General features: G+C 44.6%; 1 protein-coding gene across 3 annotated transcripts in view; it reads right to left on the bottom strand.

Annotated features, from left to right (window-relative positions):
- Window positions 1-24716, bottom strand: part of TTC28 (tetratricopeptide repeat domain 28) — a 626414-nt gene that overhangs the window by 85982 nt on the left and 515716 nt on the right. For all 3 annotated transcript variants that reach the window (XM_042962136.1, XM_042962137.1, XM_042962138.1), the window contains 4 exons: window positions 22147-22256; window positions 19779-19908; window positions 17146-17364; window positions 15017-15182 (listed from right to left, as the gene is read on the bottom strand). In XM_042962136.1, the coding sequence (XP_042818070.1) occupies window positions 15017-15182; window positions 17146-17364; window positions 19779-19908; window positions 22147-22256 (625 nt within the window). The remainder of the gene's footprint in view (window positions 1-15016; window positions 15183-17145; window positions 17365-19778; window positions 19909-22146; window positions 22257-24716) is intronic.

Genomic DNA, 24716 nt, shown 5'->3' with positions numbered 1-24716 from the left:
CAGCCAGGTCACGATCTCGTGGTCCGTGAGTTCGAGCCCCACGTCAGGCTCTGGGCTGATGGCTCGGAGCCTGGAGCCTGTTTCCGATTCTGTGTCTCCCTCTCTCTCTGCCCCTCCCCCGTTCATGCTCTGTCTCTCTCTGTCCCAAAAATAAATAAAAAACGTTGAAAAAAAAAATTAAAAAAAAAAAAATAATAGCCAAATTATGGAAAGAGCCCAAATGTCCATCGATTGACAAATAGATAAAGAAGATGTAGCATGCATACACACACACACACACACACACACACACACACACACACACACACTGGAATATTACTCGGTGACCAAAAAGAATGAAATCTTGTCATTTCCAACAATGTGAATGGAACTAGAATGTATTATGTTAAGTGAAATAAGTCAGAGAAAGATAAATATCATATGATTTCATACATATGTGGAATTTAAGAAACAAAACAGATGAATATAGGGGAAGGGAAGGAAAAATAAGAGAGAGGGATGCAAACCATAAGAGACTCCTAAATACAGAGAAAAATGGAGGGTTGCTGGAGAGGTGTTGGACAGGGGGATAGGCTAAATGGATGATGGGGCATTAAAGAGGGTACTTGTTGGGATGAGCACTGGGTGCTATATGAAAGTGATGAATCACTAAATTCTACTCCTGAAATAATTATTACACTGTATCTTAACTAACTTGGATTTAAATAAAATTTAAAAATTAAAAAAAGAAACCTTCTTAGCTTCAGCTTTCATGTAATTATGAAAAAGCCATGTTTATATGGAAAAATGAAAAGGGAGGCCCATTTCATTTAGTCATTCAGTGACTAATTCCCTGAGAGCCAGCTACGTTCCAGGTACTGTACTGACAATAAATTAGACCCAATCCCCACCCTCAATGGATCTCTAGTCCAGAAGGGGTGGGGGAGACATTAGAAAATGAACCCTACATAATAAATAATACTGTGATGAGCGGCAGCCAAGAAGGAAACAGGGAAACCCAAAAACCCACAGGAGCAGAACTACCCGGACCTGACAAATAGCTTTTCCTGAAACAACCCCACAGAGACGTTCTACGTTCTCAACAGAACACAAGGGATGCATGTGGCACCCAAAGCATCATTAAGGAACAAGCCCAAAAGAAGAGATGGTTTGCAGTGGATACCTACAGGAAAGGAAATCAATGTCAGGTACCACTTAGTTTTTCCATTTCATCTTCACAAGAAAGGCTGTTTGCAACCTTGAGGTGATAATCGATATGTGATGTATACTGTTTCAACCTGGTCGGTTCTAATTAATAAATGTATATGGGGGCACCTGGGTGGCTCAGTCGGTTGAGCATCCAACTTCAGCTCATGATCTCAGAGTTCGTGAGTTCAAGCCCCACATTGGGCTCTGTGCTGACAGCTCAGAACCTGGAGCCTGCCTCAGATTCTGTATCTCCCTTTCTCTCTGACCCTCCCCCGCTCATGTTCTCTCTCTCTCTCTCTCTCTCTCTCTCTCTCTCTCTCTCTCTCTCTCTCTTCAAAATAAATAAACATTAAAAAAATAAAATAAATGTATATGTTAACTTACAGTAAGATCTGAAAGTTATCCCATGCCTATATCCTTTCATGGACAGGATATGTTAATCCGACTTCTGGTTTCAGATGGAGGCATCCACTGTTGCTTGGCCGACCTGTGACATTAAGGGTGAGGACACAGAAAACGGCCTGCAGCCCATATTAGCAACATGCTTGAGGGGGACCTGCGTGATGAGGCAGGGGAGGGCAATGAGTGTGGGACAGCTTTGAGCCAAGTCCTGAGATGGGAAGGTACTCGAGTCCTTCCTGAAAGCAGGAAGCTTTTGTGAGGGCTGCCAGAAAAATGAAGTGTTCTCTCCTGATGTTTCTAATTAGCAGTGAGATGAGCGGCATGCGTAGGAATAAAGAAAAAGACAAGTTTATGATGATAACTTTGTCTCCATCAGACGGTATGTTTTTGGAAGTGACAGATCCTTAAATCAATTCTGCCTCTCCCTGCTTATTAGCACTGACTCCTCACTGCATTAGCATAACTCTATCAAAAGCCAGGAAAGAAAATCTCATTACTTCTGAAGCCTTAACAAGTTTAATGGGTTCCAGTGAATCCAAAGAGTTTCATGTGCTGGCCTACGGGTCGAGTTGTGTAATGTGGATGTTAGTTTGAGGTCTGCCTTAACTACCAGATCTGGGGAAGTCCACCTCTTCGAGTGTCTGGGATAATACCCTGCTTTCACGCTACTGTGCAGGGGTGGGAGTGGGAAAGAAAAGGCCAGATGCTAACTCTGAAACACGCGTTAGCACTTGTGTCATGCTTTGCTACACGGATGATGACACACCAAGCATACACTAATGATGCTCTATCGACCACGTGTCAGGAGCAGGTGTCTTCCCACTTTGGAGGTGCCCCCCGCAGTTCGTTCTTGCCCTCTTTCTATTACCCACTCATCCGGTGAACCTTCCTGGAGGCCTCTTAGGTAATAGGCACTGCTAAGAGCTAGCAATGTAGAGATAAGACGTGAGCACATGGCATTCACGGACCCTCCTCGTTGGCAGACTGAGCTGATTTATACAATTGAATTCCAGTTAAACAACAGGGATACATCAGAGTTCTATGCACTGTGTGCCCAGACTTTTCTAAATCCTGGATGGGAGGTAGAAAGAGGGGAGGGGCAGGGTGGGTGAGCTCCACAGCAGCACCCCCTATTTTGTCTCATCTCCTTGGTACCTCCCCGCATTTTGGCTTCTATCAACCTGTGTATGTAATTCCCACCTTCAGAAAAAGCAACGCCCTGGGAGAAAACCCCAGGGGATCCTAAGCTGGCAGAATCAGAAAGCAAATGTGTAGTCACGGGGACTACATGCACGGTGTGGAGGTGGTTGGGGGAAGAACTGGCCCCTATTCGAACAGAGAGTTCACACCAGGAGATAGAGGGGGATAGGCTGTACAGGACAATGGAGCCCGAGGACCAGCTTTATCTGAAGGTATTCCCTGGCCACCACCATGCTCTGTGGGCTGTGCTGTATGCAGAAGTGCTCGGATGACAGAGGAGCTTTCACAGAAGTGCTCAGATAGCAAAGGGCCAGGAGCACTGAAGGAGGAGAAGGGGACAGAAAGGCCAGGCTGGTCATGGGGGGCATGCATGCCGAAGTAAGAGCCTGGCCCAGAGCAGGAGAGAAGAGAGCAAATGGGCAGGATCAAATGGAGTTTAGTGACTGATTACAGAAACAGCAACAGAGGAAAGGGAAACTTCAGGACAAATGATTCAAAGTCCTCAAAACTAAAGAACTTGGGGAGGAAAGATGGAGCCTTTAAAACAAATGGGAAAAATTGGGACTAACAGTGACAGACGGGGGAGCTGCCTGAGAAAAGGTATGATTTTGCATGTGCTGAGATACAGGTGAATTCCAGGGGGAAGGTCAAGCCTAGAAACCACAGGAAACACGGGGCCAGGGATGTAGATGTGTGCCCTTGCAGAAGATTATGTTTCCAAGGGCAAGCCCAAAGGCGAGTGAGAAGAAGATGGAAAACCGTCGAAGGAGATGAAGATGTGCTTGCAAAACCTCACCCGCCTGTGTGTGTGCTGCGTTGAGGGGAGAGATACAAGCAGAAAAAGGGTCAACAATCAGATGCCGAAGGGACCCAAAGCATGAGGCCTGAACAAGGATCATCCTTTTTTTTTTTTTTAAGTTTATTTATTTATTTTGAGAGAAAGCACAAGTGGGGGAGGGGCAGAGAGGGAAGGAGAGAGAGAACGAGTGGGGGAGGGGCAGAAAGAGAGAGAGAGAGAATCCGAAGCAGTTTCCGCACCATCAGCACAGAGCCCGATGTGGGGCTCGAACTCACAAACCATGAGATCGTGACCAGAGCCGAAGTCGGACGCTCAACTGACCGAGCCATCCAGGCGCCCCAGCAAGGATCATCCTTATCTCTCTCCAGGTCTCCATGGGTCGGGGACAGTGGGAGACCGTGTTACTGTTGAGCTCATATTCACTCTGTGGGAGAGAGATACTTCCTGCCTCACTGATGTCCGGCTTAATATGTGACTTGCTTTAGCCAATGGAACATGAGTGGATGAGAGGTGAGCAGGGCTTTAAAAGTGTCTGTTTTCCTTGGTCCTTTACAATCCTGATTTCTGCTATGAGGAGAGTCTTATCTAGTCACCACTGGTCACAGAAAGATGAGACACAAGGACCTAAGCCCAACAGGCAGCCTAAGGAGAACCAGCCCAGGTGATCTGCAGCCCCAGAGCAAGAAATACATGTTTGTGGTTAGAAGTCTCTAAAATCTTCAAGTGTTCATGACACTACTGGAGGCAAACCTCACTCGCACAATGTGAGCTGTGGGCCTGACACAGTAAAATGCGCTCTTTTAAGGATGGCACCCCTCCAGGGCCTCCTTACCACTGTGCTCAAATCATAAAAGTACAAACAGGATGAAAAACAATGCCTATTTTAGCCAGTTCAAAGACGAAACTTGGTGGCTATACTGGGGTCATTTTCCCAAAGCAAGATAAGTCAAGAGTTATATATTAAATGTCTTAAATATCGATTGTTAGATAAAGCTGCACAGAATCAATCAGAAAGAAAAGGCCAGGGAATTTCACTGGGGCAAAGGGCAGGATACACAGAGTCAGGGATATTGAGATTTGATTAGTTCAAAGAATTTTTACAAAATTGGTCATGGCAACAGCCAGCCAACAGTTGAAGTGAAACTGAGAAGGAAGAACTGAATGTCTTGATTGGTCAATAGATTTGCCCCACCCTTTGGGGCCAATGAACAAAGCTTTGGGGCCATGAACAAAGGATCCGAGACAAGAGACAAAAGAAGAAATGTATGGGGTTGCCTGGGTGGCTTGGTCGGTTGGGCATCCAGCTCTTGATTTTGGCTCAGGTCATGATCTCCCAGTTCATGAGTTCGAGCCCCTTATTGGGCCGAGCACTGACAACACAGAGCCTGCTTGGGATTCTCTTTCTCTCCCCTTCTCTGCCTCTCTCTCCCCCAAAATAACTAAATAAACTTAAAAAAAAATGTCTGGGGTTTAATAGTGTCCCTGCAAGTTCTTCATGGCATCTACCAAATGACCCCCCACCCCCAACTGTGGCCTGGGTACAGAAATGTCAGGTCCTGGCCCAGGAAAACCCAGGCTGTTCATAATTCCAGGCCCCGCATGGGCTGAATGACAGGCATGTAACACTTTCCCCTGCATCACTGCTGTCTGCTTTTTGTCTTTAGGCTGATTCTACCATTTGCCAGATCATCCCCGCCACGGATAATGGGAAACTCGGCAATTTCAAGAATTATGCTTTTTAAAAAAGTTCATGAAAAATGTGAAAGGGGATTCAATTTAGCTATGTCAGAGGTCAGAGGAGAAGACCAACTACACTTACCCTTCTTGGTAAGCTGCTGACACACTAAGAAGCTTTACTGAATGAAAGTTTCTTTTTAAAAAATTTTTTAAAAAAATACTCATTTATTTTTGAAAGAGAAACAGAACATGAGCGGGGGAGGGGCAGAGAGAGAGGGAGACACAGAATCGGAAGCAGGCTCCAGGCTCTGAGCTGTCAGCAAAGAGCCCGACGCGGGGCTTGAAGCCACAGACCGTGAGATCATGACCTGAGCCAAAGTCAGACGTGCACGTAGGTGCCCCTCAAACGAAGTTTCTGAGCTTATTTTGTATTCAGCCTTTTGGGAAGAAACTAAATTCGGGAAATCAGGGGCCCAAGACCAGAATCTATAGTGTGTTCCACTCATTTCTGCAGCTGTGTCTCTTCAGTGATGTAATCCCTAACCTGGCATCATCTTCCCCCCCCCCCCCCCCCTCAAACACATATAGTGAGCCCGAGTGAGTCACCTGATGGATGAAGCCTGCCTTCTGGAACCCAGCCATGTCCCAAGAAGACAGGACACAAGAGACCCAGACAGGTAGACCCACCCAACAGAAAAGGAGCCCAACTTCAGATCCTGCAACAAAGAGGTGAGCCTCAGGAGGCAGCAGCTGAGTGACTGTGATGTGGGAGACAATTCTGCAGCACAGGACAGGTGGACCTCCTCTTGCAAATCGCCATTCATCATCGGGAGGCCTTGGGCCTTTTCTTCCTCTGTGCCCTCACCTGGGGAGGCATTCCCTTGCTCACAGCGACTATTCTCCCCTCACTCCTCAGGGCCCAGCTCAGATGGCACCTCTCTGGAGGCCTCTTGAACCACTGCCTTACCTCCAAATAGCCAGAGTGAGGTGCAGCCTTCTTTGTCTAGACCTTTACCATAACATTTTGCACGTGGTGGATTAATAATTTACACATTTGTTGCATGTTTCACACTGTGAGCTACTGCAAGGCCAAGAATTCCAGCTATTATTCATGCATGTATCTCCAGGCTCAGAACCAGCTCTGGCACAGATTGACTACATGCTCATAAAACATTTTCAAAATGGTACTACCCTAATTTAGAATGAAATTGGAAACTCTTTGTTTTAAGAAACAAAATAAATGCCCCCCAATTATTATATCCACTCTAACCTCACTTAATTCTGGAAACGATTTGGGATAAGAAAAAAAATATTTGAGTTTTTAAATTTTTTTTTAATGTTTTATTTATTTTTGAGACAGAGCATGAGCAGGGGAGGGGCAGAGAGAGAGGGAGACACAGAATCGGAAGCAGGCTCCAGGCTCTGAGCTGTCAGCACAGAGCCCGACACGGGGCTCGAACTCACGAACTGTGAGATCATGGCCTGAGCCGAAGTCGGATGCTCTACCGACTGAGCCACCCAGGCGCCCCAATATTTGATTTTTAAAAGAAAAACTTACTAGGTTGGATTAACTGGAAGGTCAGCCTTGATTAGCAAAAAGCCAGAGTTAGAAAATATTATAAAAATAATCTTAAACTTTCAAATACCAACCGTAACTTAAAATAAGCCAACAGTATAACATTGGCAGTCTTAGGTACTTGCTTAAAAGAACAGATACAAATAATTTAAATCAGTCCGTCAATTGTCCATTTACATGGATTAAATATGTCCTAGTTGCAATCTGGCTTTTGCAATTTGTTTAAGAAACCTGCCTTTTTTTTTTTTCTTTTTCTTTTCTGGGGGTTGGGAGAATCTCTTTGGGATTGGATTCATCATAATCTTTGATTGATCCATGCACGGCCTGCTTTCATTGACTAACTTAGTAATTTTTAATAACTTAATAAGTGCTCACAAAACCACTATGCAAAACAAAAGCCAGAGAATAACACATATCTTATCTGTTACCTCCCATGGAGCCCATCCCCTGCCTTCCCAGCTCGAGGAAAATTCCATCACAAATCCCATGGTCATGGTCCCCTGCCTGTCCTTTCTATACAAGTTTTATTGCATCTAACTGTATTCCTAAAAGCATGTTTTTATTTTAGTTGTTTTAACTCTATTAAGAGGACAGCAAGCCATAGGTCATATTTGGGGATCTGCCTTTTTTCACCTATTATTCTAAGATGTAGCTGCAAGTTTGGGTTGACCGATGCTCATCTCTTTGCTACTTAATATTCCATTTTGGGACTATTATTCATCCACTCTCTCACTATTGGCATGTGAGTTGCCAGTATTTTGCTGTTGTTTACAGCGCAGTTCTAAAAATTCTTACTCATGTACAACAGTGTCTCTTGGATATTATGCCTACGGTGTATACCTGGGTCAAAGGCTATGTAAATGCTCAGTGCTCAAAGGTAATGCCAAGCTGTGTTCTGATGCAGTTGTTCCTGTTTATTCTCCACCAGCTGCATATGAGGTATCGCGTGGACCCACATCAACACTTGTCAGACCTAACCGCTGCCACTTGTTACCAGTCTAGAACTAACTGAAGGCATCAGCATTTACAAATTGGCACAACCTAAATTAATCCATGAAGTCAGAAAATGTACTGGATTATAAAAGTAACTTGCTGTAAAAAATTTAGAAATACAGAAAAGCACTGAAAGAAACAAAAATAACAGCTATAATTTATCAAGGTTTAATATTCATTACCAGGAAGGAATATTTCCCCTATTATGAGTGCAGTCTATAATCACAATTTATTTAAAATCCCTTGGGAGCACTCCTTCCAGACCTACTAGTCTTCTCGCCAGTCAGCTTAGCGTCGCCAAAGTGCCACTGCCCTGTCCCAGGTGCCAGGCAAACAGCAAGACTCTGGCTAAATATCAGAATTAAAAACTGAAGATGTGTTTTGAAATTCATAACATCTCCCTTATGGGAGGTTCATATTCTGTACAGTGGCTTCAATCTCTGCCTCTTTTGATCTGGGAGGAAGGAAGGGACTGGAATTCTTATTAAACACTTAATAAAAGCGGTTCTTTTATTTTAAATCCATTTTCAGAAACTCCTTTGTAGCACTGTACTTCCTTTCAGCAGCAAGATGCCATTAAGGAAAGCAAAAACGGTCTGCAGAATAACAAGGACACCACAGCCAGGCTGTGGGTAATTGAATGAAGGTGTTCCCCAAGGCACGGAGACTCAATTTCTAGGGGCACAGTGTATTTTACATCCACTAGAAAGAGAGAATCAGTAAATCAGCCCAGCAGGGGCAGAGAATCGGCTCACAGCACATCTTCTGGTGACCGGAACTCAAATTTATGGACATCTCACTATGGGCCAGGCAGTGTGTTAGCAGTGCGTGTTCAGAGAGGACACAGCACCTGCTTTCCATGGTAGCACTGTCTTCCCGGGGAAGACACATGAGTCAGGTGATTAGGAAGCAAGGAAGAACGAAGTAAGTGCTATTATTAGGCACCATTGAGGGGGAGCAAAAACCAGATTTGGACCTGGGGCTCTGGGTTGTCCTGGTGGAAACGGTGTGATTGAACAGGGCTCTAATGGGTGATCAGAATTATTTGTAGGAAAGGTAAGGCAATTCTGGCAGCAGGGAGAAGGACTCAATTCATTCACAGAGTCAGCTGATTGCTCACTTAATAAGCATATATGATGTCACAGGACTGCCCCAGGCCCTGGGTATGCAGAGGTGAATGAAATCAACATGGAAACTTCTAAAGTTACCACTGAAGCAGGAGTTGGAAGGCTGAGAGGGAACCAGCCATGCCAACAGCAGTAGGAAGAAATTTACAGAGAAGGAAGGGCATGAGCATAACCTTAAGGTAGGAAAGCCCTTGGAAGAGCTTGAAAGGGGAGGGGCATAAAGGGGGGCACACAGGGACATGTCAAGCTGAAGGAGTAGAGATGCCATTCAAAGGGCAGAGGCCAGGTCACCTTGGCTTGCAGGCCACCAACAAGGAATGTGAAGTCTAAAAACCCTCAGAACCTTTGAAGGGGATAATTGTGTTTGGGGTACTTTGTGATGGGGAGGACAAGGAAGCACAGTCCCAAATCCATCTATGAAGGGTCACTCTGGCTGAAGGGGACTGGGAGGCAGAGAGCGGGGACAGCAGCGGTGGTTCAGGATAGAGACAATGGGGAGCTGCACTATACTTATCATGGTGGGGACAGAGTAGACAGATTCACATGCATCTTTCACGCCTTTGCTTCCATACTATTTTTCCACAGTGGCCGCAGCATTTTACATTCCTACCAACAGAACACAAGAGTTCTGATGTCTTCACATCTTTGCCAACATTTGTTATTTTCTGATTTTTTGATAGTGGCCATCTTAACGAGTGTGAGGGGACATCTCATCGTGATTTTTTTTTTTTTAATTTTGAAAAAGAGAGAATCTTCTTATGTAGGCTCCACGCTCAGCACAGAGCCCAATTGCAGGGCTGAATCTCACAACCTTGGGATCATGACCTGAGCTGAAATCAAGAGTTGGATGCTCAACCCACTAAGCCACCCAGGCGCCCCTCTCATTGTGGTTTTGATTTGCATTTTCCTGATGATTAGTGATGTTGAGCATCTTCTCCTGTGCTTGTTGGCCATCTGTTAATCTTCTCTGGAGAATATCTATGCAAGTCCTTTGCCCATTTTTGAGTCAGATTGCTTGTTTTTGTTGTTAGGTTGTAAGAGTTCTTTATATACTCTAAATATTAACCTCTTATCAGACATGGTTTGAAAATATTTTCTCCCATTCCACAGGTTGCCTTTGCACTCTGTCGATTGCTTCCTTTGTTGTGCAGAAGTCTAAATTTCATGTCACTCCACTTGTGTAATTTTGCTTTTGTTACCTGTACTTCGGGTGTCATAGCCAGGCAACTGTTGCCCAGTCCAATGCCACGAAGCTTTTCCTAGGAGTTTTACGCTGTCATGTCTTATGTTTTAGGTTTTTAACTCATTTTGAGTTAACTTTTATATATGGTGTACGACAAGGGTCCGACTTCATTCTTTGGCATGTGGCTATCTAGTCTTCCCAGCACCATTTGTCAAAGAGACTATCCTTCTCCCTAATGTGTAGCGTTGGCACTCTTGTCAAAGATCACTTGATCTGTATGTCGGGGTTTCATTCTGGGCTATGTTATTCCATTAGCCTGTGTGTCTTTGTCTTTATGCCAGTACCTCACCGTTTTGATTACTGCAACTTTGTGATGTTCTGAAATCAGGAAGTTTGTGGCCTTTGGCTTTGTTTTGCTTCTTCAACATCGCTTCGGCTTTTTTTGGTCCTTTGAGATTCCAAATGAATTTAGGGTTTTTCTTTTTTTCTATTTTTGCAAAAAAATGCCATCAGAATTTTGATAGGGATTACAACGAATCTGTAGATTGCTTTGGGTAGTATGGACATTTTAATAACATCAGTTCTTCCAACCCATGAATATGGCATGTCTTTCCATTCACTTGTGTCTTCTTTAATTTCTTTCAGCAATATTTTGCAGTTTTCAGTATATAAGTCTTTCACCTCTTGAGTTAAATTTATTCCTAAGTATTTCATTCCTTTTGATGCTATCATACATGGGATTGTTTTCTTAATTTCCTTCTAAAATTATTCATTGTTAGTATATAGAATGCAACTGATTTTTGAGTGTTGATTTTGTATCTTACAACTCTGCTGAATATGTTTATTAGTTCTTTTTCTTATAAGTTTATTTATTTATTTTTGAGAGAGAGAGAGAGAGCGAGAGCGCGCACATTTGCAAGCAGGGGAGGAGCAGAGAGAAGCAAGCTCCATGCTGTCAGTGCAGAGCCCGATGTGGAGCTCGATCCCATGAACAGTGAGATCATGACCTGAGCTGAAATCAAAATCTGGATGCTCAACTGAGTGACCCACCCAGGCGCCCCTGTTTATTTGTTCTAATGGGGTTTTTTTTGTATAATCTTTAGGGTTTTCTACATATAATATCATGTCATCTTTGACCACGCATCATTTTACATCTTCCTTTGCAATTTGGAGGACTTTATTTCTTTTTCTTGCCTAATTACTGTGGTTTGGACTTCCAGTACTATGTTGAATAGAACTGGCAAGAGAGGGCACTCTCGCCTTGTTCCTGATCTTACAGGGAAAGCTTTTAGTTTTTACCACTGAGTATGATACTAGCTGCAAGCTTTTCATACGTGGACTCTATTATGTTGAGGTAATTTCCTTCTTTTTCTAGTTTGTTGAGTGTTCCCTTCCCCCCCCCCCCATTATGGAAAGACGTTAAATTGTGTCAAATGTCTTTTCTGCAACTATTGAGATGGTCATGTGGTTTTTGTTCTTAATTCTGTTGATGTGGTATGTATTACAATGACTGAGTTAGGAGAGAAATGGAGAAACTCAAGAGTTGGGATTTGGATATTTTAGATGAGAGATACCCAGAAGATACCCATGCAGGGATGTTTAGTGAGCAGCTGCACTTACAGATTCAGTGGTTAAAGATGCCTGAGTTAGAGTGAAGGGGGAGAAGGCACAGGGTACATTCAGAGGACAGAGAAAAAGGTATCGTGGCTGGAACATGGTGTTCACCAAGAGACAAGATGGAAAATAAACCCAGAATGCCTTCCTAGAGCTAGATCATGGTGCCAGGCTTCAAAACTTGGATTTTATTCTCTGTAAACCTATTACAGAAAGGTTTCCTTTTTCCCCCTCTTTGAGTGATAGAATTGCTTATTCGTGGCTATTTATTCCTAATATAAAAAGTAATATATGCCCATTGTGAAAAAACTGAAAATAAGGAAAAGTATAAAGAATAAAATACTAAGCATCTGTAATTCTACCATCCACCTATAATTACCACTAACACTATAGTCTGTTTCCCTCCAAGGATTTTTTTTCTTACTTTTCATACCCATATTTTACATATATTACAAAATTTAAGTTATATTATATATAATAAATCTATATCCTTTTTTTCATACAATATTTTGTCACAAACATTTGGCTATGTCATTAAAAGTTCGCTGTGAACATAATTTAATTACAGTGTAATATTATATTAATGTATGTAAAATAATTTGACCTTCAATTATTGTGGACATTCAGGTTTTTAAATTTTTCTATAACATATAGACCTATTACAAATATTCCTATGTACACTTCTTTACTCCATTTCCAAAATGAGAATTATGGGGTCACAGCATTAACATTTTAAAGATTTTTGATACTACTGGCAAATTATTTTTAGAAAGGCTAGAACACTTTATATCCCTACTGTATAGACTGCTCATTCACTGCATCTTTGTTACTATTAAGCATTACTACTTTAAAAATATTTAACAATTCAATAGATGAAAAATAATCTGTCATTGAAATTTTCATACTGTTTTCATGAAACTGTGAGGCAGAAACCAGAGTCTCACAAAACTCCATTCTAGTAAACTCAAATCATGCTACTGAACTGTTCAATTTTGAGTTTGAGCTCACAAAATATGAACACATTTCTAGTAAGACTAGTCCAAAGCAGCAGAAAAGACCTTACTTCTGGCAGTCTAAACTGGGTATCGAAGCTACCAAGGACAGCCCAACAAAGTCATGCTAAGCATCAAGCCACCCGACCTAGAGATCCCCAAAGACTCATCCTAACTTGTCTGTATAGAGCAGAGGAAAAGATTAACATGGGGAATATAAGCCAGTTACGGTCCCTCCACTCTCCCATTGATGAAGAATTGAACTATAACCCAAAAGCCATTTTTTTTCAATTCAAAAGTCACCTGGAAGCAAAATTACTCAACCTCTAGTATCATATAAAAGAACAGCTTGGACACAAGTGTTTGGAGTTAAACATGGTACCCAATGGGAGGTGGGAGTAGGCATTGGGAAGAGTCCAAGGGTAGTCCCCTTCCTCCTTATGATGAATATTAATCTAGACTGGGATCAAGTAAAATCTATATTTTCACACAGGCTCAGCCCCATCAGGGTTGGTTTGGACTGAGCTGACCCAGGTGTGGCCACGATGGTGCCACATGGTACAAAGCAGGTATTCCAATAGTTGTGGAAGGGGGTGGGAGGTGGCAGGAGGATAAGAGAGCATAAAGACTGCAGGTCTACTATGGGAACAGACTTCCAATGGAACTTCAAGTCCCTTAGCCACGATTCTCTTTTTGACAGTGAAAGAAATGGGCACTGCCGAAATCTGCTCTCCTTTCTCTCCCTCATTTTGTGTTTCCACCACTGGCCAACCATCCTCTTTAACACTCGCTTGGGATATGCAATACCTTAGGTCAGGTTACAGTGGAATCAGACTGGCTGATGTGCCTTTCTGTCTGCTGAAGCAGCTTTGCACAGCCCTAGATTAACCTATTTTATGGTCATGTATCATTAAATTTCAGAGAACAGCCTTACTTCCAAGTTCTTGGGATTACCACACTGTCAAGCCCCTGTAATCACCGCACTACTACCCAGGGTTAAGGAAGGGGATGCCCCAGGATGCACCACAGCCTTAGAAGAAATAAGACAACACTGTGTGCATGTGGCTGAAGCCTGTTCATACTTTATGCACACAGAAGCTGGAGATGACATTCTTACATGCTTCGGCTATTTTCTCAAAATATGATATTAATTTTGATAATTAAAAACAGAACAAGCAGTGGCCTGGGAGTCTGGGTGAGATCTCTGTTGTTGCGATCCTGGCTTTGACACTAACTTGGCTGTCAGCAGTCTTATTCCATGCTGGCTTCTGTTAAATAAAGGAGTTCAGCTAGAAGACCCTCCAGCACCTTCCACACTTGACATGACATTATCCAAGTGCATCTAAGAACTCGTCTCCAACTTCATAAATATCTCAAAGATCAATCCAGCTGCTGGCATTGACCAACACACACTCGGGAGTCTGGGATAAGCGTCTCTAAAGAATTATGGGGATATCTTAGGATTTCCATGATTTTGCAACTGAAATCACTCAAGAGACAAGCAGATGTCCTGGGGACCTGACACCAGCTAACACAGCAGATTCTCTGACATATGGACCTTCTCGACACTTGTTAAGCACAGGATAGACTGGGACGCCAGGAAATTCTGCTACCACCCAGCTCTATGGTACCCCCTTCTTTTGATTTTCCCCAGAAGCAGGGTGCTTGTAGAAGTATTTTCCATATGTAAAATAGTCAATCATGATAAAATGTTTCCATAAGCATACAGCTTTTATAATCTCTGCAAAAAAGCACTTGCCTTCTCTGTTCTCCATACTAGGAGTTCAACTTCCTTCACCTCATCCCCACAGCACACAGATTTGTGCACAGATCCTGTCACTAGTGTCAAATTACTTTCCCAGACAGGCGTTCAGCTACAACAAACAAACTCATTATTAATCGGTTTATAACCCCCAAATCATCTCAGTTTTAATTAGCTGGGATGTTAAATTTGAAGTCCTGTGTTATGTTTAAACATTCTACAAACCCTCCTTAGAAAATGGGCATCTCCGATGAGGCCTTTCCCTGTCTGAAAGGAAATTACCAGAAAGAATAAAGACAGCCCACAAAGGGGTTTGCACTCCAGAGACACATATTTGTTTCTCCTGCAGCAACTGTGAATAGACTAAGCACAAAAGTGCAAATTCCCAAAGATTTCTTCCATTTAGCTGGAACAGGCTGTTTACAAAAGAAAGAAAGAAAGAAAAAAACCAACGACGCTAGGATTGTATCTGAAGAAGGGGCTAGGGACGCTGTACCACTTGCCTTGAGTAGTAAGACTCCACCCCCAGGGCCTCCCGCACACTGGCGATGTGCTGCTCCAGGGCCGAGCTCGTGGCTGTTGGAAGGGCCGCACTACTGGCAGTCTGGAAGTCGCCGGAGTTTTCCGCTGTGTTATCACCCAGGTAGTGTTCGTGAAACTTCAGAATTCCTGAAACAAGACAGGCACAGCCAACATTATGCAAGATTGGGGTCTCAGGAGGGAGAGGTGGAGGGTGGGGCACAGCCTTCTCTGGCAAGCGTGCCATCCAAAGCAATCAAGAAAGAAATCCTTCACAAAGAAATGTGAAGAAATCCTGAAATCCAAGGTCACGAGAGGGCTTTCCCAAATTTGGTCAGTACCCCTTTCTACAGCTTCCACCATCAAATTTGGTGCTTGAAACCAGGGAATTCAACATAAGGCTTCTGCTTTTGTAGATATACTCAGAAGTTCATGGAATGGTGACTTCATATGTATTTTGAAATAGCGGCTTCTCAGAAGCACCAAATAGGGAAGGTTTTCTTTCTCGAATAGTGCATGAACATGCCAAGGTATATTCTCCCCAGAAGCTGAAATCCTGAACACAAATACAACTAGCCAAGTGGAAACTGTGTTACTCAAAGACCTTTCATTTCACAAAAGCAAGGCAAAATAAATGTGTAGTACAAAGGCCAGATAAAAAATGTTTTCAGCCATTTTTAAATAAGACTAACTGGTCAACCATCATTAATGGATTAAAGGAGCAAAAAATTATGGCTGCATGAAACTGAAGCAATCCATAGTGGTTTTCTGGCAATAAACACAGGACATATTCTCAAATGGTAATGAGGTGTGTCAGCCCCGGAAAATGCTGGTCCTCTCTGATTGGATTAGAGCCCCAGTGAAAGCTTCAGAGTCTCATTAAGAGCAAAGAGGAAGGGAAAGAGAAACAATAGGAGCCTCATTATACATGGCTCATTTTTACAGAGATTTGGATATACCACCTGTCAAATCATGTCCCCAAAACATAACAATGACAGAGAGAAAGAGCTTGATGCCTCCATCACCAGCCGTGTCTTCCGAGGTATCGGTGTCCTTCTGGGGGGGCTGGGATACACAGGGATCCATTCCATTGTAGCTGACACTCACCAAGTCACCATGAACATCACAACTAAAACCTTCAGCATAGAAAGGTCAGAATGTTCTTTATGGAAAGCCCATAAAAAAACATGGGATTAAGGGGAAAAGATTATAAAAAATAAGGCTGAGGCACAGAATGTATGGGCAGGAGTGCTCAGAAGCCAAGAGGCATCTGAGAGTTGTCATTTAGCCATCGTATCTTTTTTTTTTTTTTTTTTTAATCAAAGGGATAGAAACACAATCAAGAAAATCTTGTCAATTCTCTCTGGCAGTTGAACTTTTTGAAACTGGCTTACAGATAGTCAAGAAGCCCATTCTTCAAGGTTCCCAATTATAAGATCCACTTCCCCAGTCAATAAACTCTAATTGGATCTGGTGTCTCCAACGTGGTAAAGCCATCAGCATTTTATTATGCAAAAAATATGGCCCTAACAGCTAATTAGTGGTTCTGTATTTAGTGAAACTGTTTCAGCCTGAACATTTAATGCCGATTTAATCAAAGGGGGTTTTTACTTCTAAAATAGATTTACAACAGAACTGGTTAAAATGGGTTCTGCTAAACTCAGAAATTCCAAGCATAAGACTTCATTTATATACTGTGACAAGAGTTGCCAGTCTCATTTTAGTCTGTTTACCATGACAAAGGGTCACAATTATTAAATCATATCTAGAAAGAACTCGTTAGGACTTACAGTCAGCGCTTTATTAGCTAATGAACAACAGCTGCCTAAAAATAGGGCTGCTGGTGAAATTACTCCTCCTGCTCTTCGTGTTCCTTGATAAATGCTTCCACATTCACCAGTGAGGAGCAGCGATTTCTTGGGCGAATGGGAAAGCTGGGCTGTCTTATTAATTGACCACCCCGCCATGGAATATCCGCCGTGGCTGAGGTTTTGCTGAAAGCCGACGTCAGCTCCTTAGTCTGATCTATGGTAATGCACCTCTTCCACCTCTATTCCTCAGACTTTCGCAGTCTAGCGTCTTAATTGCCGGTTCCCACAGAAAGAGGTCTTACCTGCCCCAGGAGCAAGCAGCCAGCTATACAGGTAGCCAGCGGCCAGGGAATAGTAAAGCACTAGTGCCCGCTGGCCATTAACCATCTCTAAGATCTGATCAATGGTGACTGGGGAGTACGGGTCGGAGTCCTGCTGTCCTGTCTGTCGTTCTACCAGAAGATCGGCAAATGCCCTCGTCCGTCCTCTTTCTGCCACAGCCAGGGCTTCATCATGATGGCCTAGGACACAAAAGTCATAAGGTGAGGAATCCCTGGGGAGTGTGTTTGTCCACCGAGGGCCATCGGCCACAGAGGCCCTGGGCAGAAACCTCACGGTCTCTGCATCCCTATGTGGGGCCGAGTCTCAGTTTCAAACCCAACCTCCTGCCTCAGATGCTAAGGACAGTGCCTACTCTTCTAAAACCCCAGTTTCAGGGGCACCTGGGTGGCTCAGTCTGTTGAGCGTCTGACTTCGGCTCAGGTCATGATCTCCTGGTTCATGAGTTCAAGCCCTGCATCGGGCTCTCTACTGACACCCCAAGCCCATTTCATATCCCCTGTCCCCCTCTTTCTCTGCCTCTCCCCTGCTTATGCATGCTCTCTCTCTCTCAAAATAAATAAACATTAAGAAGAAAAAAATAAAACCCCACAGTTTCAGATTCCACACCACCCTAAGCCACTTTCCCCCCATCCGCAGCCACACCCCAAGAGAGTCAACTTTGTTCAGAGGATGGTCCTCAGCCCCGCTCGTTCTCCAACCCACAGCCTGAGCTGCTCCCTGGCCTCCTGGCATCTGACCCCCTTCACTTTAGCTAGTTGGACCTAATGCTTTGCACTCGGTTACCCCTCTCGCTTTGCTGCTCAACTTCGATTCTGATTTGGCCTTGGCAGACAAACCCTACAGGATGTGCAAAGTCCTGACCATCTTTCTATCTCCCTTAGCTGTGGCCCCTCTATGCATCGCATTGTCCAGCCCCACTTGCACACCGGCCCCCCACTCCCAAGTTATACCTCTCTGCCTTTACACAAGCCAGGCCCTCTGCTCAGTGTGTCCCTTCCCCGTTCATTGACCTGGTCTCAAAAGGAGGGTCCTAACAGTCACCCTGCCTATTTCGAAGGGCTACTGTAAAGATTAACTGCGGTGCTGTGTGTGAGGATGCCTGGATAGCTTATTCAAAGTACCACATAGAGAAAGGTGATATTATTATGGTGAGAGCTGATCCTTCATTCCATTCCAGGCTCCCACACACTCGCTTCTTCTTCTCTGCTTTTGTTGTCCCCAGGGGGAAAGGGTTTAAACCTCTGAAGCCTTTAGTTCTTTGAAACTGCTTCTCTCTTTCAGAGCTTCTTCTTAGTCTTTCAATCCAATTTCTGAGCTCGCTTTCCCTAAGACACTAGTCTGTTATCTACTTTAGAAGTTAATGCACAAACATGAGGGCACAAAAAAATAGAAAGCAACATGCTTTCAAGCAAGGGCTGTTTAGAGTGTTTAGAAGGAAAATAATGCAGAAGCTTTGCTTGCATCATAAACAGAGATATAGAAGATTTGCCGGAATGAGGGTCCAAAGCGAGAGCAGGCAGAGGCAGGAGACCAGATGCTGCCACTCCCAGACACGTCAAGGATGCCTAGCTTCCTGCAGTTCCAGCATCAGTAGAAAGGGGGGATTTATATGTGTGTATGCAAATGTGTTCTTTTACCCTATTAAGTTATTAACTGGAACAGCAGGGATGATTTCTGTGCACATTGGAAAATCAGCCCCAAAGTGTTAGGCAGACTTAACACTGTGATTATAATAGATAATAAATTGTAATCCCAGGCAATGAGCACATTTAATAGATACGTTTTTCAAGGGGAAGTTCTGAGCATTCACAGACACGCAGCAGAGGCCAGGTTACTGACGAGGCCTCGACATCCAACTTCCAAGACCTTGTCAGTTCTGCCGAATACCTCCTCCACCCGAGTTCTGGGTTTGGGGAAACGGTCTGCAGAGCTGGACAGGCCTGAGAAGAGGCAGAGGGCAGAGGAGCGGGAAGAGGCGACTGTTTAGGCACCGGTGAGGGAGATACATGCTGCCCCAGTGCGATGCAGCGCCCAGGCCCGGGAGAATTACCCCTGACCATGCCCCAGCCCGGAGGGCAGACCCAGACGGTAAAGACATTCACTTGACAGCAAAGTAAAAGCTGTGTGGCAGAGGAGACAGGGAAGAGGCCAGGCATCTCCTCAGGTACTCCCCCCCCAGGTATTAACGGTGAGAGGGAACCTGAGGGGGTAACGCCTGGCTCAAGCATCTCTATCCCCAGGACACTTTCTCTAGCTCCTGGGTCTGTCCGCCAAAACGCTTTGTTCTCACAGCACCCGAGTTTCTTTTACCCTCGCTCTAGTCACACCATACGGACTCACTGACTTCTGCCTTTCAACGGGCTAACTGCTTCTTCAGGTCAGGAACCAGGCCCCCAGGGCTGGCACACAGCCCACACATAGTAGGCGCCCCACAGATATTTGTTGAATGAAACGAACAAAGGTTCAATGACTGGGTTGCAGTCGTGGCTTCACTGTCTGTCGTAACAACAGATCGTATTTGGTCACAGCCATCGCCGAACGACTCAGACACACAGGTGCACATGCACGAAGCGGGAACCCCAGCCGCTCTCACCGAGGCTGACGAGCACCCGCTGCAAGGCCTGGTAGGAGGAAGTCTGCAGGTCAAAGAGGGACAGTTTGTAGTCCGTGCTCAGCTGCGCCTCATGTCGGATTGTTTCAAACAAGGCCGATGCCCTGTAGAGCTGCAAGCAGGACACAGAGAACGTTATTCACTCCCTGGAAACCACCGTCCAGCTGTCCACTGACCAGAGACAACTTCTGCACACGACTTGGTGCACAACGTAAAAACGATTTTTTAGAAGGTTTCAAAGGATGAATCTTTATTTCCAGTTAGGTCCTCGTGAGCCTGAAAAGGCATCAATCAGATCACACCACATAAATTATAGTTTATGTGCTCAATTAGAATAGGGGATCTAAAACACAAAGGTTATGGACTTACAGTGTGAAAGTTGGGGGGGAGGAAAAAACCCAGCTATGAATCTAGTCAAGTGCTGATTTGGATTAAAACAAACAAAAGGCCTCTCCCCTTGTCATCAAGTGGCCGTAATTTACCACCAAGGCCTCAGGGAGCCCAAGGACTGGAATGAGAACAAGTGGGGAGCAGGCAGGCTGGAAATGGCCGAGGCTGGGGGAAATGAGCTTAGGCAGCCACACTTTCAGGAGGAGGGCAGCTTTTTGCTGGCAGTTCAGCCGAATCAAACACCACCCTCCACAACAGTGACCAGGGTCAGGTCCTCCCTGGACAAACACCTCCGGAGCCACACCCGATCACAGGGACACCCGCAGGACCAGATGCTTGACGCTCCTAAAAAGACACCATCCTGCTGGGGCGCCTGGGTGGTTCAGTCGGTTAAGCAGCTGGCTCTTGATTTCCGCTCAGGTCACAATCTCATGGTTCATGAAATCAAGCCCCACATCAGGCTCTGTGCTGTCGGCATGGAGCCTGCCTGGGATTCTGCGTCTCCCTCTTTCTCTCTGCCCCTCTGCATGCACGTGCTCGCTCACTCTCTCTCTCTCAATAAATAAAAAACTTAAAAAAAAAAAAAAAAGACACCGTCCTGCTGCTTTAAGTGGTTTCTCCACCAATGAGACTACAAGACTTTTCTCTCTTTTTAATGTTTATTTCTTTGAGAGAGAGAGAGAGAGAGAGAGAGAGAGAGAGAGACAGAGTGCAAGTGGGGGAGGAGCAGAGAGAGAGGAAGACACAGAATCCGAAGCAGGCTCCAGGCTCTGAGCTGTCAGCACAGAGCCTGATGCAAGACTGGAACTCATTAACTGTGAGATCATGACCTGAGCCAAAGTCAGACACTCAAGTGACTGAGCCACCCAGGTGCCTCAAGACTTTTCTCTAATATTTATATGCTGGAAACAGCATAGAATTTTAAGTTCATGCAAATTTAAAAAATGGAAAGAATTTGGCTCAGGTCATGATCTCGCGGCTAGAGTTCGAGCCCTACGTCAGGCTCTGTGCTGGGAGCTCAGAGCCTCGAGCCTGCTTTGGATTCTGTGTCTCCCCCACTCTCTTTGCCCCTCCCCCACTCGTGGTTCCCCCCCTTCTAAAAAATAAACATTAAAACAATTTTTTTTAATGGAAAGAATTCCAAGACTAAGAGACTTAGACTTAGTATCCCCAACTCTACCACTAATTAATTATGTGACTTTGGGCAAGATCTGGAGCCTCAGATTCTTATCTATAAACGGGATGGTCGTCGTTTTACCTCACAGGGTTATGTGAAGAATAAATTCAGTGAGTGACTGTACTTGAAAAATTGAAAATCGCTATAGCAATATAAGTTTTAATTTTTAAAACAAGGAAATAGTTAATTCTTTAAACTGCCTTTAATAGTTTAAAAAGTAAAGGGGCGCCTGGGTGGCTCAGTCGGTTGAGCATCCGACTTCAGCTCAGGTCGTGATCTCACGGTCTGTGAGTTCAAGCCCCACATCGGGCTCTGTGCTGATAGCTCGGAGCCTGGAGCCTGCTTCGGATTCTGTGTCTCCCTCTCTCTCTGCCCCTCCCCCTCTCATGCTCTGTCTCTCTCTGTCATAAATAAATAAACATAAAAAAATTAAAAAAATAGTTTAAAAAGTAAAGTAAAATACCATAACATTCTAGGATGCCAAGGCACGAATTCCTGAATTACTTCTGTCATAAAATGCATGTAATTTCATATTACGGTTTAATGAGGAACAGTAGCACATAATATAGGAATTCCAAAGAAATCATTGAGAAATCTATCATACAAGTGAGTAAGAATCTTCACTATGGTTCAACACTTCTGGGCCGGAGATCCTGTACACTGACCCAAGGGTAGAGGTTATAGCACCTTCCAGCAAATGTCATCACTACCAGGACAGTAATCCCAAGGTCTTCCGTGCTTCTGGAAACAAAATCCACCTGGGACAGGTGTTCCTCCGCTCACCTGGTGTTGGGCTTCCTCCAGATTCCCACTAGCCCAAAGGGACAGACCAAGACCATGGCGAATTTTGGCTTCATCTTCTCTTCGGCCCAGTTGCTCAGCTAACCTTAAACCTGAAATCAGAGAAATTTTAAGGACACATAAAAGACAATTCCACCCTGCCAAGGAGTCCTGGCAGGGCATTCTGCCTCAGGTGGATATAAAGAATGCTAACAACACAGCTAAATAAATGGCAGGACAAAAGTACAATCAGCCAAGGCAGAGTAAGCATTCTCTTCAGATTCTGTGTTGGTAGCGACCTTTCCAGGACACTCCAAGATGCCCCGGCAAGAGCTCAGGTGATGGGTCTCAGCAGGAAACAGATTTGCAGGGCAGGCAGAAACAGTGAAATGAATGAACCTAACCTGGCCCCCTCCCAGATGTGAAATCCCCAGCTTTGCAAATGAAAACTCCTGGCCTATAAATTTATCTAACTTAATTCTTTGGCAGGCAAAGGCTTTTTCCTGACAGTTCCAGAGTCAAGTGCAGAAGCCAAGCTAATACTTCTTCCTATCTCACGTACATAGCATCCAGTCAGTGTTTATGGGAGACACATCTGATATTCTCCCCAAAGCAGAATGCTCACACAGTCTGACCCTGCCTTCTGTTACTGATGCCGCTGATGCATTTCATGTCCAATCTGTTTTTCCTTTAAGGCTGAGACTTTGATGTGCCCCAGCAGGGTTGTAGAACAAGTGCTATTATGAGTTGAAAGCCTTAAATGAGACTGTCCTCATTCTAATGGCCTTCAGAGGGACACCTGCAGCTTGGGTCACTTACCTACAGCAAGCTTCTGGCTTCCAGGACACCAGCCACCTCCAGGGCTTTGTGGGAGCCAAATCTGAGGGCAACCATTTATTGTACTGGCCACTCAGTGGTTCTCAGGATGGCTTTGTCCTCATGATTTGGCCCTCTGTACGCAGGAGTTCCCTTGTGCAGAAGACACCATGAAGGCTCCCACACTATAGCTATACACACAAAGGAAGGACTTCCTTTTTTGAATCTAATTTAGAGTGCATGGGAGCCTGCCTCTGAGCATGCTGGGCCCATGCAATTTCTGACTTTTGAAAAGGAACGGAGTCAGCTGAGATGATAACAGAAGTGATATTCAGGTTCCCGCTCATAAAATGTATGCATTTCAAAATGCACATAGCTCAGAAAACTTAGAAACACCACATTACGTTTAAATCATGTCACTGGGTAACAAAAATAATACTTGGAAATTATTCACATTTTAAAATACTTCCTAGAATAGGAACACAGATGGAAGAAGATGGTTCTTGGTGACAACCAGGGGAACACTGGTTGTTTTAATCTTCAACATGCTGACCATATTCATTCTTCAATATGACTATCCCTGCTAGATCTGGGTCTATGAGTCGGAAGTAAAATTCATTGAGGTAGCTAGCCTCCCTAGAAAGTTCTGTGTGAGCAAGGACTTTTTTCCCCGCTGGATCTCCTCATGTCGGACACACTCCAGCCCAAAGTCAGGTTCAACAATGAAGAACTAAAAGCCACTACTAGGCAGACACAGCACCTGTCCTGCCTGTTCCTATCTGCCTCTGCCTCTTAGGAATCTAACTCACCCGTCCAGCATCCCTGAAGTCTGGTTTGCTAGGAACTAGCTGCATGTAACTCTGTGCAGGTCACTGAATTGCTCTAGGCTTCTTTCTTCATTTGCAAAAAGAGAGAAAGCTGGACAAGACCAGTGGCTTTAACTGGGGATGTCTATACAAATCACCTGGAGCACTTATACAGAAATCTCAGAGCAGGCCCCACCCGGGAGGTTCTGGTGCACTGGGCAAGGTGACGCTGACTCACAGCCCTCTCCGAAAGCCAGAGAGGGAGGCAGTGCCAAGGTGGTCTCTGACTGAACCGTTCCCCCAGTGCAAGATGCTGCAGACGTGACTCAGCTCTCAGAAAGGGCCTCCCAGGTGTCCGCACCTGTAACAGCTCATGAGAAGAGGCATCTAACTTGGCTCAGGGGACACACCAGGCTCTCTGGTGGAGCACAGCCACGGAACAGACATCAGGGAGATGCCACAATAAGAATTTAGATCTCTGCAAGACTTAAAATTACAAGAAACAATAAAAATGAAATTGAGAGTTTTCCATAAATGTAGAATTATGTTACAAGGTCTTGGGCAAAAGCAGCTGCTTTATGGAAACAATATTTCAGGAAGTACAAAAGAACACAGCTGAGAGGTTGTCATACGCTGGGTCTGAATTTAATAGGTTTCCCAAATTCAACTGAAAATCGCCCCCAGTCTGTTGGAATTTTACCACAGTCAAGTTTCGGGAAACCAAAAGCCAACTCTCATATTTAATGCATTGAGGCAGAGCTGCCATTGAGTGGGAGCCAGAGAAGGTCTGGGAAGTGGCTCCCAGCCTCTCGGTAACCTCTCAGCCTGCAGGCCAGAGCAATCCCTGGTCTGCGCAGAGGATGACAGCAAACCGTCAGCTCCTGGCCCATTCTCCACTTTGCTTCCTGCTTCCCTCGCTCCTGGCTTCCCAGCCGGGGCTCAGGAGTAAGG

The sequence above is a fragment of the Panthera tigris genome, chromosome D3, assembly GCF_018350195.1.
Source record: "Panthera tigris isolate Pti1 chromosome D3, P.tigris_Pti1_mat1.1, whole genome shotgun sequence".
NCBI classification, from domain to species: domain Eukaryota; kingdom Metazoa; phylum Chordata; class Mammalia; order Carnivora; family Felidae; genus Panthera; species Panthera tigris.
Note: the sequence above shows the minus strand (reverse complement) of the source record. Positions and strands in the feature narration are given on the sequence as shown.